At 42.3% G+C, this 15,056-nt stretch overlaps 1 protein-coding gene across 6 annotated transcripts in view; it reads left to right on the top strand.

The window, feature by feature from the left end:
* Positions 1-15,056, top strand: part of RAPH1 (Ras association (RalGDS/AF-6) and pleckstrin homology domains 1) — a 173,929-nt gene that overhangs the window by 151,541 nt on the left and 7,332 nt on the right. For all 6 annotated transcript variants that reach the window (XM_089779797.1, XM_089779798.1, XM_075933805.2 and 3 more), the window contains 6 exons: positions 1,187-1,252; positions 2,779-2,922; positions 4,897-5,007; positions 7,629-7,727; positions 8,549-8,669; positions 9,679-9,821. In XM_089779797.1, the coding sequence (XP_089635923.1) occupies positions 1,187-1,252; positions 2,779-2,922; positions 4,897-5,007; positions 7,629-7,727; positions 8,549-8,669; positions 9,679-9,821 (684 nt within the window). The remainder of the gene's footprint in view (positions 1-1,186; positions 1,253-2,778; positions 2,923-4,896; positions 5,008-7,628; positions 7,728-8,548; positions 8,670-9,678; positions 9,822-15,056) is intronic.

Raw genomic sequence — 15,056 nt, 5'->3', positions numbered from 1 at the left:
CTGCAGCAACAGAGCCAGGCACAGACAGCCCAAGGTGTGCAAGCTGTGCTGAGGGGCAGCTCTGCAGCAGCGGAGCCAGGCACGCACAGCCCAAGGAATGCAAGCTGTGCTGAGGGGTGGTTTTGCAGCAACAGAGCCAGGCACACATAGCCCAAGGAGTGCAAGCTGTGCTGAAGGGCAGTCCTGCAGCAACAGAGCCAGGCACACGCAGCCCAAGGAGCACAGACCCTGTGTTGACCAGCAGACTGGCAGTGCTCAGAGAGCCAAAAGGGACAGAGAAGCAATGCAAGGAGCTGGAGACTGGCAAAGCAGTACAGCCTGCAGCTGGGTGTGGTGAGCAGCTGGGACCAGCAAAGTGTGGAGAGAGGCTCTGGGCAGGGAGATATCACCAGCCAAGAGGCCCAGCAGGCCAGACTGGGAGAAGGGTCTGGACACTTAGAGCTTGAGGCTGTGTGGTCACTGCCAGAGCAAGCGTGTCCAGCCTGCAGCCCCCTGCAGCACATCCAGGGCCTCTAAGGGGCCTATAAGGAAGAGACTGTAGACTGTCCTTACACTCTGCAGACTGCTGTTTTGATGTCCCTGTGCTGCAGAGCAGGACTGTGTGTTCTCATTTAACCGTTCTCATTTTTTCTTACTGTTTTCTCTTTAATCAGTTGATGTTTAATAAATTGTATTTGCTTAGAACCTTATGAAATGATCACTGGGCCAAGAAAGCATGCAGTGTAAAGAGAGCACCTCGGAGTGGGGACACCCTAAGTCCTGCCTCTACTGACTACAAGGTCAGGGATTAAGCCCCAGGAAACCTGGACTCAGCCTTGTTGGGGTTTCGAGGACTCTGCTACTCAGGAGAGTGGAAGGGGGAGCCCTCAGAATCAGGGAAGCCGTGGGGTAAAGGAAGTGGGAGCGGGGACTCAGTTCCTTTCGCTGGTCCATTTCACCGGGGTGGTATAGAAGCCAGGAAAGTTCCCCACAATAACAGGACCATTCCCCCGCTTACACTACACTTCAAAGGCAGAGACATCCTATGCAAAAATGCATTGACTATTCGATTAGTCAGTTATCCAGTACTTAACATCCTTAATATAGATAAGTCAATACTTAGCAGCATGAGCAAGTGAAAAAAATAACTTGGTTTGATTTCAGAGCTTGAGTAATAGTTTCATCCTTCCATTTTCTTTTGTTGTAGAACTATCTGCTGGGAAATAAAGAAACCTCTGAGATGGCAGACAGAAATAAAGAAGTGCTGCTGGAGGTAAGACTACCAAAACAATAAGAGAAGGGTGATTTGTGAGCTACAATATTCAATAAACTCTTAAACTATTGCTAAGATTTAAAGTGATATAGAGAGGGAGGTTCCACAAAGTGTTGAGCCGGATGAGTTAGACTTGAGCATGTACCCTAGGGAGATTTTTTTCCTGTTCTTGAGTTGGGAGCTTTTGGAATAAAGATATCTCCTGAATTTTTATGTTTTTATTTGTGGGTTTGGTGGTGGGTATGTGTGGGGTTGTTTTTTTTTTTTTTTTTTTTTTTGGTAATAGACAAATTGAGAGAAATTTCCCATCCATTATGGGATCAAAACCGTGTACAACTGTGTTTAAATAGTTGTCACTTACATAAATCTAGCTTACTTTTTGACTAGTGAGAGGAGGGACATATTTCAGACAATGATGCTAAGCAAACGGCTATTAACTACCCCAGCAAAGTTTATAGCATATTTCATAGCATAGTTCTCAGACGACAACATGCTGTATCCAGTGCAGTGCTACTAAGCTAATTTAGAAGCATTTGGCAATGTCCTGGTCTAACAGATTGAAAAAACCCACAAAAATCATAAAGCAAAGGAGACAGGTAACTGTTGAAAAGGAAGCTATTGAAAATCAAAAGAATTTAAGCAACTTGGATATAACAATAAACAATCAAAAAGTATAGGAATAAAAATAAAAATCATATATCCTAATAAGCTTAACATTCTAGAGAGTTTTATGCAAATTGAAAGTAGAGATGGTCTAATACTAAAAATGTTATGGAACATAGGTGGGCCTACTAACTAACACTGAGCTTTTAACTCAACAGCTGAGCTGTGCGCCCAGATCTTTCAGGCTTGGTTAAAACCTTTGGAGCACTTTTGGAACCATTATTGATATACATTGGTTAAAAAACCTGTCAACAAATAGCACCCTTAATGACATTTTGTACCAGAGGGGAGAACTATTAAATCAGAGACCAAGTTCAAATGGGCACATACTGATAATTATCCTTTTGCCTTTCATTTTCGAACTGAGTGGAGAAAACACTAATCACGCTGCATATATTCTCTAGCTCGGGTGGGTGTGTGGGAGGGGGTGGAATCTCGGGCCCAACGGCCAGATGCAGCCCTTGGCTTGCCTGGATCCAGCCCCTGAGGCTCAGGGCTCCTCCCAGCATTGAGGAGTCCATTCTGGCTCTCCAGCCCCTCTGCCGCCCCACCATGGGACTGGAGCACACAAAATCTATTAGCCTGGGCCTCCTTAGTCTCTGGTATGTGAGGAGAATGTAGGAAGAGTCGTCTTTTCAGTGAGTCATTGAGGGTGGTTTGGGTTTTTGGGATATGGGTTGTTTTTTGCCTCTCACATGTATGCCGCCTCTGACTGATTTTTCTGTTGGTCAACAGCTCCTGACCCAAAAAAGGTTTCCCTACCGCTGCTCTAGATAAAGGTTTCAGCCAACAGGGTTCTAAGCCCAATCTATTTCATCATTTTAAACAATTAATATGCTTTTGTGTACTTTCCCCCCCTGTAGGAATGTTTTTGTGGAAGTTCTGTAACAGTCCCAGAAATTGAGGGAGTCCTGTGGCTGAAAGATGATGGCAAGAAGTCTTGGAAGAAGCGTTATTTTCTTTTGCGAGCTTCTGGTATCTACTATGTCCCTAAAGGAAAAGCAAAGGTATTGTCCTTTGTTTACTCTATAAAATAGCTATCTTAAGAGTGATTGTTTAATTTCAACTTGCCCTTTGAAAGCTCTCTGTCTCCTAAATGAAAAACTCAAGTAAAATGGACATTCTCTTGATAATTTAAATACATGTGTATAGAAGGACTCGAATATTCAGAGTTTTAGCTGCACTATGTTCTTGCTTATATTATGATTACAATTAATTAAAAATCCAGCATTAAAATATAAGTGAATAATTATTTATTCAAGAGGGATATAAAACAGTCTGACCCCAAATTCAAAATCCAGGTCACAAACACCTTCTCTTTAGAAGAACTCAGCATACATGTTCATTCAGAGTAGAATAGATCTCCTAAAAGGTATGTGTGAGTATGGACCAGACCAATTCAATTTCTTTTCTCCTGCCTACTCCAATTGTTCTCAGTTGAAGGACTAAGTGGCGCTACCAGTATTAGTGTATCCCTGACTAATCTGTGCCAAGGAAATATTTGAGGAAACATGGTTTATTTAAATGATTTTATTTTTCAAAAATGAAAGCTAAAAGAACAGTGTGTGGGGATGCAGGAATTAAGGCAGGGGGTGCAGAAGGTGTGTAGAGGGCTGAGGACAAGAGGGCAGAGGATGGGGGGCTTGGGTCTGAGGGCTCAGGGCTGGAAGGGGGGGAGGGGCTCACCAGCCAGGGCAGTGCTGCTGTGGCAATGGCAGCTCCCTGGAGTGCCCGGGGCTGTGCTGGATGGCCCTGGCCAGTGGTTCCTTAGAAGAGGGAAGGGGCTGTGCTGCTCTGGCCAACCCTGGTGATGTTCCCAGGAAGGCTGCAGTGGCTAGGCCACTGGCCAGTAGAGCTTATAAATTCCTGCTGTCCTTCTCCTCCCCACTTCCCCCCCCCCTGCTCAGGCAATGGGGCAGGGCTTGAGGTCGGGGGGCACTTAGCTATGGCCAACAGCTAAATGGGGAGGTCTGACTGCTCTTTTCCTTGTGCAACCACCCGCCTGTGGTCACTCTGCAGTAGAACTGTCTCCTACGCTTGCAGCCCCCAGTGGTCATTGAGAAACACACCTGTCCCTCTCAGTCCACTCCTTCTCTGTGTTGTGGAAAACAGTCACATTTCAGGCACATCCCATTTACCTGATCTTGCTTTAAATTAGGATAAGAGGAAACTGCACACCAAATGTGGTGGTTCTAGCTTCTTACTGTTTAGGAGGAGTCCTTGAACAAATGGACTCACAGATGGATGAACTCATAGACAGACGGACGCACAACGCTCTAAAATAAATATATTTATTTTTTCCACTTGGCATATTGTTTGTTAATCTTACTGATTATTCATTTGCCATTTTAACTAATAATACTGTGTTTTGTGAGTGGAATAAGAAACCTCTTAAACATTCAGTACGTTCTGGCGGGTTGTCTCAGATAACTAGTATTTTCCTCTTATCTGTTAATACTTCACTTCTTATTCCTCTTATTGGTTAAAATTCAGATACTGGTATTTTGCCCTTAGAAAATTAGCTCGCTCTCATTGAATTTTGATGGCACCAATTTCTTGGGTTAGTTCAGTTTTGTTTTTTACTTTAGCTTCTTGGAACTGGTTCATCCATTTGCATTCATGTGCTTTGTTCTTGGTAATTCCAGTTTAAAGGGTTGTTTACGTACACAAAATTCAATGATTGGACTAAAGATGTAATACTCATTTTAGTTAAACCAAGTGCAACTTTACATATGGGCACATGCTTCCATCGGTTTAGCTTGCCAAGCTGGGAGTGTCCTAACACACTTTGTCCCCCATTTGACAAAATTGGAGAAGTGTTTTATTGTTAGTAATACTGGTACATCTTTGTACATAGACCAGGCCTTGGAGTGAAGAGTTGGCAGTATTTAAATCAAGGTTTTTCATTGTGGTTTTCATGTCCCTTATTAATATTTATTCATAATATTAAATATATAAATATATGTTTTTATGTTTAATAGGTCTCGCGGGATCTCGTGTGCTTTCTTCAGCTAGATCATGTCAATGTTTACTATGGACAGGATTATCGGAACAAGTACAAAGCCCCTACAGATTACTGTTTAGTGCTGAAGGTAATTTATAAATGTTTGAAGTGTTTTCCCAAACAGCGCAAGCTGGAATTGAGTGCTTGCAGTGCCAGCCCTTCTCAGTTAATCGTGTAGTCCACTAAATTTTTATGGACTACATGATTAACGAATTAGATGCTTTTTCTGGAGCATTTTGTCCCAAGAATACATATACAGGCAGTCCCCGACTTACGCGGATCCGACTTACGTTGGATCCGCACTTACGAACGGGGCTTTCTTGCCCCGGAAGTCGGGGCGAGAAAGCCCCGTTCGTAAGCTGCTCCGGTGCCCCTGGTCTGCTGGAGACCGTCTCCAGCAGACCAGGGGCACCGGGCAAGTTCCCGCGCTTCTGAGGCTTTGCCAGAGCAAAGCCTCAGAGGCGCGGGGAACCGCCGCTGCTGCCGCTTCAATCTGGGTGCCTGTGGTCTGCTGGGGACCGTCCCCCCCCGCGGCTGCAGCTTCAGTCCGGGAGCCTGTGGTCTGCTAGGGACGGTCCCCAGCAGACCACAGGCACCCAGATTGAAGCGGCAGCAGCGGCGGTTCCCCGCGCCTCTGAGGCTTTGCTCTGGCAAAGCCTCAGAGGCGCGGGACCCCCCCGCGGCTGCGGCTTCAGTCCGGGAGCCTGTGGTCTGCTGGGGACCGTCCCCAGCAGACCACAGGCTCCCGGACTGAAGCCGCAGCCGCGGCGGGGTCCCTCGCCTCTGAGGCTTTGCCAGAGCAAAGCCTCAGAGGCTCTGCTCCCCGTGTCCCTGGTCTGCTGGGGAGGGGGAGGGCAGCTAGTGTGCTCCCCCTCCCCAGCAGACCAGGCTTTTGTTTTGGACTCTGGGGCAGAGAAGCTGGGGCGCTGCCGATTGGTCCTGCAGCGCCGGCTCTGGGCACTACTGGACCAACCCGGCAGCACCCCAGCTGCTCTGCCCCAGGTCCTGATTCAGCCGCTGCTGGTCAGTTTCAGCAGCGGCTGAATCAGGACGCCTGGGGCAGAGCAGATGGGGTGCTGCTAGGTTGGTCCAATAGCACCCAGGAGCGGCGCTACTGGAGCAACCCAGCAGCACCCCAGCTGCTCTGCTCCAGGTGTCCCCAAGTCAGCTTCTGCTGAAACTGACCAGCGCTGACTACAGGAAGCCCCAGGCAGAGTTGCTCTGCCCCGGGCTTCCTGGAATCAGCTGCTGATCAGTTTCAGCCGCAGCTGACTTGGGGACGCCTGGGGTTCTTAAGTTGATTCTGTATGTAAGTCAGAACTGGCGGTCAGTTTCAGCAGTGTCTGAATCTGGACGCCAGTTCCGACTTACATACAGATTCAACTTAAGAACAAACCTACAGTCCCTATCTTGTACGTAACCCGGGGACTGCCTGTAGTACATATGTTATTTGAATCTGAAATGTCACAGATCAAATTTGAAATAGGATATTTTTCTAAAAAAACAGTAGAGTTGTTTCTTTTCAATGCAGGGGGGTGTAGCAAGTAATTTGACTAGTTAATATTTCTGCTTCAAATATAATTTTCATCTAACAGGCTTTCATATTTAAAATATTAATAAAAGTAATGATGTCGGCAGCAGGTAGACCCTGTTCATCAACTCTCAGTATAGTTCAGGGATGGGCTTAGGGCCCTCCGCGGGCCGGATCCAGCCCGCCAAGCCAGTGGATCCGGCCCGCGGCTTCCCTGCCATTCACCCACCCCAAGCCAATCAGGCCAATTTTAAAACTGCTGGCGTGTGTCTCTAGCCGCTGCATGCTCTTGCAGGGGCAAGGAGACTTCACGCACTCCCCTGCCCCCAGACCCTGATTGGCTTGGGGGCAGGGGGTGCATGTGAGGTCTCCTCCCGCTAGGTGCATAGAGGGAACTGCTAGCTATTTTAAAACAGCTGGTGTTTCTCTCTAGGGGCTGGGAGAGGGAAGGGGAAGACTTCTTGCACTCCCCCACCCCAGGCCATTTGAAATTTCTGAAGTGGCCCCCTTTTAAAAATTATTTCCCACCCTATTAATAGTTAGAGGTAGAAAAAAGAAGTTTGGGTTTATAGAGGAAGGTGGGATTATTAGTTTTCTTCCTCCCTTCTCCTTCAGTGATGCAGGTGTTGGTAGAGGTCAGATGACAAAGACTAACCCTTTTTCTTCGACCACATAAGAGAGAGGCATCTTCTCTTCCCGCAGCTTCTAGAAAGAGGGAATTTTCTGACCAGTTGAATTCAGTGCATGACCACTTTCAAAGATTGCAAGGGGCAGAAGAGCTCCTACAGCAAAATACTGTAAGAAGCCCTTTTTATGACATTGCAAACCTGCAGTAGGTGCTAGTTAGATAGTCCCCATGGTGCCACTTTGGATGCAAAGTAATCTTTCTTTTTTCTGGAACACCGCAACCTACTAATCCCTAATATATCCTGTCTTTAATGACACATCAGTTATTTCACAGTTTCAACAGGTAAGAAGTCCTGATTAGAACCTTGACAAATGAATGTTTTTCTAGCATTTCCTGCTTTAATTTTCCACTGGATTTGAAAGTAATGATGTCAGGATTGACTAACAGTATGTTGAACAAGCCCCTTCTTCAAGAATAACACATTTTAATTCTTTTTCTTCTTAATAATCTCTTGAATAAAATATTAATAGATTAAATATTCTTTTGTTAGCACCCTCAAATCCAGAAGAAGTCTCAATATATTAAATATCTCTGCTGTGATGATGTGAGAACTTTACACCAGTGGATAAATGGCATCCGTATTGCTAAGGTAACTACTTTGGAAGAGGAATACAAGGATTCATCCTTGCAATATAGTGTTGTTTAATAGTGTGTTACCTGTATATTATTTGACTGAGGCAAATGATGTCAGTGAGGAGGAACGAGAAGACATAAAATTAACTAATCCAGACGTTAATCAGCTATGGGTCAAATGTTACTTGTTTGAAACAGTTATTGAAACTGTGCCTATTATCTTTTTATAAATGTCACTATATTTAGCAACACAAAAGTCTTACGGTAGTTTTTGTACATATTACTTTTTAAAGTTTATCAACAGTATATACACTTCTTAATCAATTTGCTGCTTAAGGTGCTTATACAAATCACTCCTTTCTTGCTGTTTGATCCCACAGTGAACTCCCATTCACTATGAGACATCACTGTGAGTTTTTAGCCATGCTGGCTCATTTTGGGCTAACTCCTAAATGGATTTGAGAAAGGTGGCTATATCGAAAGCAGAGATGTAGCAGTTGAAGTAATGATTACTTAAAACCAGCTGGTTGGCTCAGTAGATTAAGTAGATGATATTATTTCACTTTTCTTGCCTGTTACCAGATATTTGACATTTCTTCTCCAAGAGAAATAGATAATGTAAGTAATTAGATCATACAAGGGAGAGAAGACAATACCACTCTTCTTAAACAAAATGAAAAACAAAACTTCAATTGAAAATAATCAAAGTGCCCAAGTTCCTCTGCAGAGAGCCTGCTGCTTGTCATGACTGAAAGAAACAGGGCAAAAGCAACTTGGGGCAAAGTCAAGAAGCTGAAAAGAGCACAATCTAACCAGTTGTTGCATGTTGTTATGTAGTATGGGAAGCAACTGTATGTGAACTATCAGGAAGCGCTGAAAAGGACCGAGTCAGCATATGACTGGACTTCCCTGTCCAGCTCAAGTATAAAGTCAGGCTCCAGCTCTTCCAGTTTACCAGGTAATGACAATAGCCTGACCTATAAATATTGTTAATACTATTTATTTATAAAATAATTTAAAAACTCCAGCAAAGACTAATACATGTGACTGATTATTTCCACATAGTTCCAATAGTTGAGTTTACTCTCAAAAAGCAGTTTATTCTGTTCTGTTCTTTAGAAGTGGTGATGGGTAGTAATAAAACATAGTGTTCTCATTCAGACCAAAAGGGAATTTATCTAAAACCAAAAAAAGGAAGCATCCTTTTAAATGCCTTGTACCTGTTCTTTCCAATTTCCAAAATTACATCCCTGGCTGGTGTTTCAGTGATGACTGGAGATGTGTACAGTTTTTAAACTTCTTTAGTGGGTTAAAATATGTGAAATAAATACATGAAAAATAATCTCTACTCAGAGGTGAAATTCCACAAATCCGTTTACACACATACTTTTAAGAACACTGATTCCAGTCCTGTGACAAGCCTATTTTTAAGACAAATAATTGATCAAAAATTGATGAGCAGTTTGTCCCTTCACCTCATTGTTCACAGCTAATTAGTACTGAATGGGTTTGTGCCTGTAATGGGTAGTCAAGCATAGCGCTACTGAAAACAATTTATTTGTAGCTCTGTTACACTTTGCATGAACAGGGCATTGCAAAGATATCTAAGGTATAACTCTTGTGATACCATAGCATTCTTGGGCCAGGCAACATGAGCTGAAACTTCTGTAAGGCCGGGGAGGAGGGGCGCTTTCACATGAGTGATATGCTGCTGTTTTCACAAGATTGCAGATGATGTTGTCAGGGGGGTTTGGAGCGCTGTCTGGGAGGAGGTATTTCTCACCAGCCATTTTTCAGTGTGACCATGAGCTAATTATTTTAGTGGAAATGTATTTTAGCAAGTGTGAAATTAACCTGTCACCCCTCTGCTTAGCAAGTGTCCCTCATAAAAGTGTCTCATTAAAATGCATCGACTTACTTTGATAAAAGCAAACTTTTTTTTCTGTGATTTTTTTTTTTTTAAACAGAGTCTCAATCAAATCACTCAAATCAATCTGACAGTGGCGTTTCTGATACCCAGCCAACTGGCCATGTCCGGTCCCAAAGCATTGTCAGCTCTATCTTTTCTGAGGCCTGGAAGCGAGGCACTCAGCTGGAAGAGTCCAGCAAGGTAACAAGAAGACTTTAGCATGAAAATCAGCACCCCCACAAAATGTACGAAACAAAGTGACATCTCTTCTGCATCTGTGTCTTTACTGAGATCCTCTTCTTTTGTTACTCCACCTTTTCAATATGTAGCTTTATAATAGAGATAGAAATGTAGCCGTGTTAGTCTGGTGTAGCTGGAACAAAAAACAGGACTATGTAGCACTTTAAAGACTAACAAGATGGTTTATTAGGTGATGATGAGCTTTTGTGGGCCAGACCCACTTCCTCAGATCAAATAGTGGAAGAAAATTGTCACAACCATATATACCAAAGGATACAATTTAAAAAAAAAAATGAACACATATGAAAAGGACAAATAAAATTTCAGAACAGAAGGGAGATGGGGGGGAGGGAGGGAAGGTAAATGTCTGTGAGCTAATGATATTAGAGGTGATAATTGGAGAAGCTATCTTTGTAATGGGTAAGATAATTCATGTCTTTGTTTAACCCTAAGCGTAAAGTGTCGAATTTAAGCATGAATGACAGTTCAGAGGATTCTCTTTGAAGTGTGGTCTGAAAAGGTCTTTGAAGCAGGATGCAGGTAATCAAGTCATTGAGACAATTTCCTTTCTGGTTGAAATGGCAAGAAACTGTTTTTGATTTGTGATCCTGTCTAATATCTATTTTGTGGGCATTGATCCTTTGGCGAAGTGTCTGAGACGTTTGTCCAATGTACATAGCAGACGGACACTTTCAGCACATGATAGCATAAATTATATTTCTGGATGCACAGGAATATGTGTTCTTGATCTTATAACTCACTCGGTTAGGTCCAATAATGGTATCAGCAGAGTGAATCTGCTGATACCATTATTGGACCTAACCGAGTGAGTACATTGGACAGACGTCTCAAGACACTTCGCCAAAGGATCAATGCCCACAAAACAGATATTAGGCAGGATCACAAAGAAAAAACATTTGATATGTCCTTTTCACATGTGTTCATCTTGTTAGTCTTTAAAAGTGCTACATAGTCCTGTTTTTTGTTCTAGCTTTATAATGGTTTTCAAATGTAGCTTTCTCCAGGCTTAATGAGTCACCTCTTGAGCTTTCTTTCAGGTTTTATACATGCCCATAGAAACTTGACTTTTTTTGTAGTTGGTTCTCCAGTTATTAGGTATAAGACAGCTAGGACTTGAGAATTCTACTGAGTAACATTGAAAAAGATCAAGCGAAAACAATGACTGTCAAAATGTTGAATGAAATACCCTCAGGAAAAAAATTTTATGTATGAAACTAATCACGTCCTCCCATTGTGAAGTTATGAGAAACTGAGAGAGGTGGAGCTAGGTGAACCTTTTTTCCCCTCGGTGCTTTTATTTGGGTTCTATAAAAATGGAAGCAGTGCATTTTAGTGTGCTGTAGTAAAAACATGAAACAGAAGTAGTAACTGAGAAGTGAGAGGAGAGTAGTTACTTCATGTTGTTGGTAACTGGGTATAAAGAATTTTAACTCCTTATTACCTGGCTCAGGTCGCTGTGGGTTAGTAATAACCAAAGTAATACACCTCCATTATGAAATAAGTTATTAATGCTATTCCTTGTGAACAATAGGACATACCACAAAATTTACAATAATGAATGGCTTTGTTGGCAGTTTTGGCAAAGATGCCTCAATGCTGAACAAGCACTGAATCAAAATTAACAGTGTCAGCAGATGGTAGAGATACATTGGCAGGACAGTGTGAGAGATGCTTACGACTACTTCAGTGCTGACAATCTTACATAGAATAATAGAACACTAGAGCAGGTCATCGAGTCTAGTCCCCTGCCCTTACAGAAGGACCAAGCATCATCTATATCATCCTTGACAGGTGTCTGTCTAACTTGCTCTTAAATATCTCCAGAGATGGAGATTCCACAACCTCCCTAGGCAACTTTTATTCCAGTGTTTAACCATCCTGGAAGGCAGGAAGTTTTTCCTGATGTCCAACTTCAACCTCCCTTGCTGCCATTTAAGTCCCTTGCTTCTTGTCCTACATCTATGACAGACACTGAATTCATTTTAGAAAAGATAATGTTTTTATATTAATATAATTTTAGATAATAACATTGTTATTTTAAATAGAAAGCATAGGGCTCTCATTTGTTCTCCAGTGGGGATATGGTGGTGTTGAACAAGAGCTCTCAACCTTCTATTTCTGAGGTCTCCGTCCCCTTCCCTCCAACCCCTGCCCCCATCATGCTATAAAAACTCCCTTGTCCACTTGTTGCAGCAACTGTTTTTCTGCACGAACGAGCCGAAGCCAGTGTTGCTGGGTAGCAAACAGGGCTCCACTAAGCTAAGTTGTTCAAGCTTTGGCTTCAGTTACATGTGCCCTTGGGCCCCAGGCTTCAACCCCAGCAAGTATAAAATCAGCCCTGCTTGGCAGACCACCTGAAATCTGCTCACAGCCCTCTAGGAACACTGGATCCCTGGTTGAGAGCCAGAGTTGTAGAATATGTAACTAAATGAAGAAAATAATTTGATGCAACATAAGTTGTCGAATTCAAACATGAAGAAGTTAAGCAGCGCACAAGTGACAATTTTCTTAGCAATATGAACTCAACACTGCACATACTTTTTGTTTTCATAATTTGTCAGAGCATCTACAATCTTGGATGGGGGGATTTTTGTTTTGGTCTAAATCTGATAATTCAGTACATAGTTTAATAACAAATGCAGCATGCTGTGGACCAAACTTTAAGAAGTGCATAAAAGCTGAACGTCGGTTCATGCTTGTGATCCTGACATGCATAATTGCATCAGGCATTGGGCATGTGCAAAAGTGAACATTTGAATTGGTACAGTATATGCAATGCGGGTAAGATAATGTTGCTATGAGCACTGTAACTTTTCATTTCCTGATTATTTTTTTTAAACCTGAAGAATCTTGCTGTTGCACTAAAATTTTTTGCATTTAATTTTCTTAGAGTTAAACAGCCTCAATCTTGTGGACTTGTGATGCTGTCTTTTTACAACTTCTCATTGCCAGTTGCAATGCTCAGCTGAGAGTTTGTACTACATTGGATTTAAAGAATATTTAAAACACATTTTTTGTTCTGTTCCTTACTCGGGGGTTATCCGTGTACAGAGACTGAAGTTTTCTAATTCAGCAATTTGAGTTATTTGTGTGCAAGAAATACTGGAACAACTTTTCTAACAAAAGTTTTTTTTTTCTCCTTCACACAGGTGAATGGATTGCCCTAAAAATTTCCAGAATTCACTCTTGCACTTACTCAAAGTATATTAAGTTGTAATTCAAAAGTACACTTTTTAAAAAGCCGAGTATAAGAGGTTACAACTGAAGGATTCAGTTCGAATAGAGCAATCACTGCTTGAAACATTATAGTACAAAATTTTGGTCCTGCCTACATCTCTGGTGTTGGCAATACCATCACTCAAAGAATTAAAGAGATAATAATAATTAAGGTCTACTGGGCAGAAGGAAGAATATTGTCACTGAAATGTCAATGCTATAAAGAGGCTGTTACAATCACAGAGATTCCTGGTGTAGGCAGACTCCAGCAGTGCTTTTTGAGGGTTTATTGTAGCATCCATGTGGTGTGTTTGCTGGTTTTAAAGGAGACCAAACAAGATAAAAAGTTTCAAAATGGAAACTTGGTCTGACAGCCTAGTTGTAGCCCTCAGTAAGATCATTGTGAGACTTGTGCTTAATCTCTCTTTCCTAGGTTATCAGTTCTCTGCTGCAGGAGGACTTTCATTGCTCAGTTATCTTTTAGTCAGGCAAAACCCGGAGGAGCTTCAGAGGGAGTGAGGCCCTTAGGCAGAAGAATAATCATAATGCAAGTTTGAGATTATGATTAGGAAAGGAACAGTGAATAGTAGAAACCCTTTAGGTTAAAAAATTATGTTGGAGGAGTCCCAGAAAGGGGAACTTTCATAAAGGCATTAGACCATTGAATGGAGCAAGGAGAGCTGTTACGTATTTTGTCTGTGTGATCAGATCCATCCATATGGCAATCTAACTGCTTATAAAAAAGATTGCTCTTTGGCAATACAGTTGGAGCGAATGAATGATTCTGAATTTATGAATAATTAGTCTTCTAAATCAACCTAAGAATATTTTATTAACTAGCTCAGGTAATTACAGTAAAGGACATCAAAGATATTGTTATTTAGGTTGATGTTTTTATGTACTTAGTGTATGAGCTACTCTCCAATTTTAAATACAACTGGGATAACGATACTTTGTGCCAAAATGAGAGTTCAGAGCATGGTTAAGTGACAAGGCAGAGTGGGTCACACACAGAACAACCTCACCTGTAGTTTTTAATTCCCAGTCTTCGCAAACCCTGCCATGTTCTGGTGCGTACTTGTTACGTTTCTGGAGCCCTCTTTGAGTTTGATGCTCCTTGTGTTTCTCCTGTTGCCTCACTGTCTCAGGTATCAAATGTGAAGCCCAGCTCAGCTAAGGTCTGCGTGCCCGGCATGCCTTAAACAGGGCAGAATTAAGGTCAGGGGCTGTTTTGAAAGCACATTAACCTGGATGATTGATATTATCAGAATCTTGCAGACTAACCCTTATAAGAGATCTTCATCTTTCTTTTGAACCTGCTGAATTGCTCCAGGGTTTTGTCTGATTCCTTGCCTAACTAGCCTAATCTGACAAATAGGGCACCTGCCACAGTAATTATAAGTCATTCTATTTCCATTGAGTAGCATAAGTTAATATTTCAGTTTTCTACCAGTCAAAGGGAGAGTTGATACAGTACTGTCCATGTATTGGCCCTTGTAACAAATTGATATGCAAAAATTTCATATTAGTTAGCCAGTCATATGTAATATATGGTGGCACTGACAAAATGTGTTCTAATAAACTGTTTAGTGCAGGGTTCTCAAACTAGGGGTCAGGACTCCCCCGGATGGTGGGGGGTTGTGAGGTTACTATATGAAGGGGTTGCGAGCCATCATCCTCCACCCCAAACCCTGCTTTGCCACCAGCATTTATAATGGTGTTAAATTAAAACCACTTGTTTGTATATAAGGCAGAGGTTGCACTCAGAAGTTTGCTATGTGAAAGGGGTCATAAGAACAAAAGGTTCAGAGCCACTGGTTTAGTAACTGTGGTTGTCCATGCTACTTAGCTGGTTTTGGCATTTGAGTTACTCAGAAGGCTTTCTGTTGCAATCACCATGCAACACACTGCTTGGCTGTAAGGGGGTGGGGGGGGTGAGAAAAAATTTAGGAGTGAGTA

The sequence above is a fragment of the Pelodiscus sinensis genome, chromosome 7 (genome assembly GCF_052426305.1).
Source record: "Pelodiscus sinensis isolate ZL-2025 chromosome 7, ASM5242630v1, whole genome shotgun sequence".
Lineage (NCBI taxonomy): Eukaryota > Metazoa > Chordata > Testudines > Trionychidae > Pelodiscus > Pelodiscus sinensis.
The sequence above is the reverse complement of the archived record's forward strand: the minus strand, read 5'-3'. Positions and strand labels throughout refer to the sequence as shown.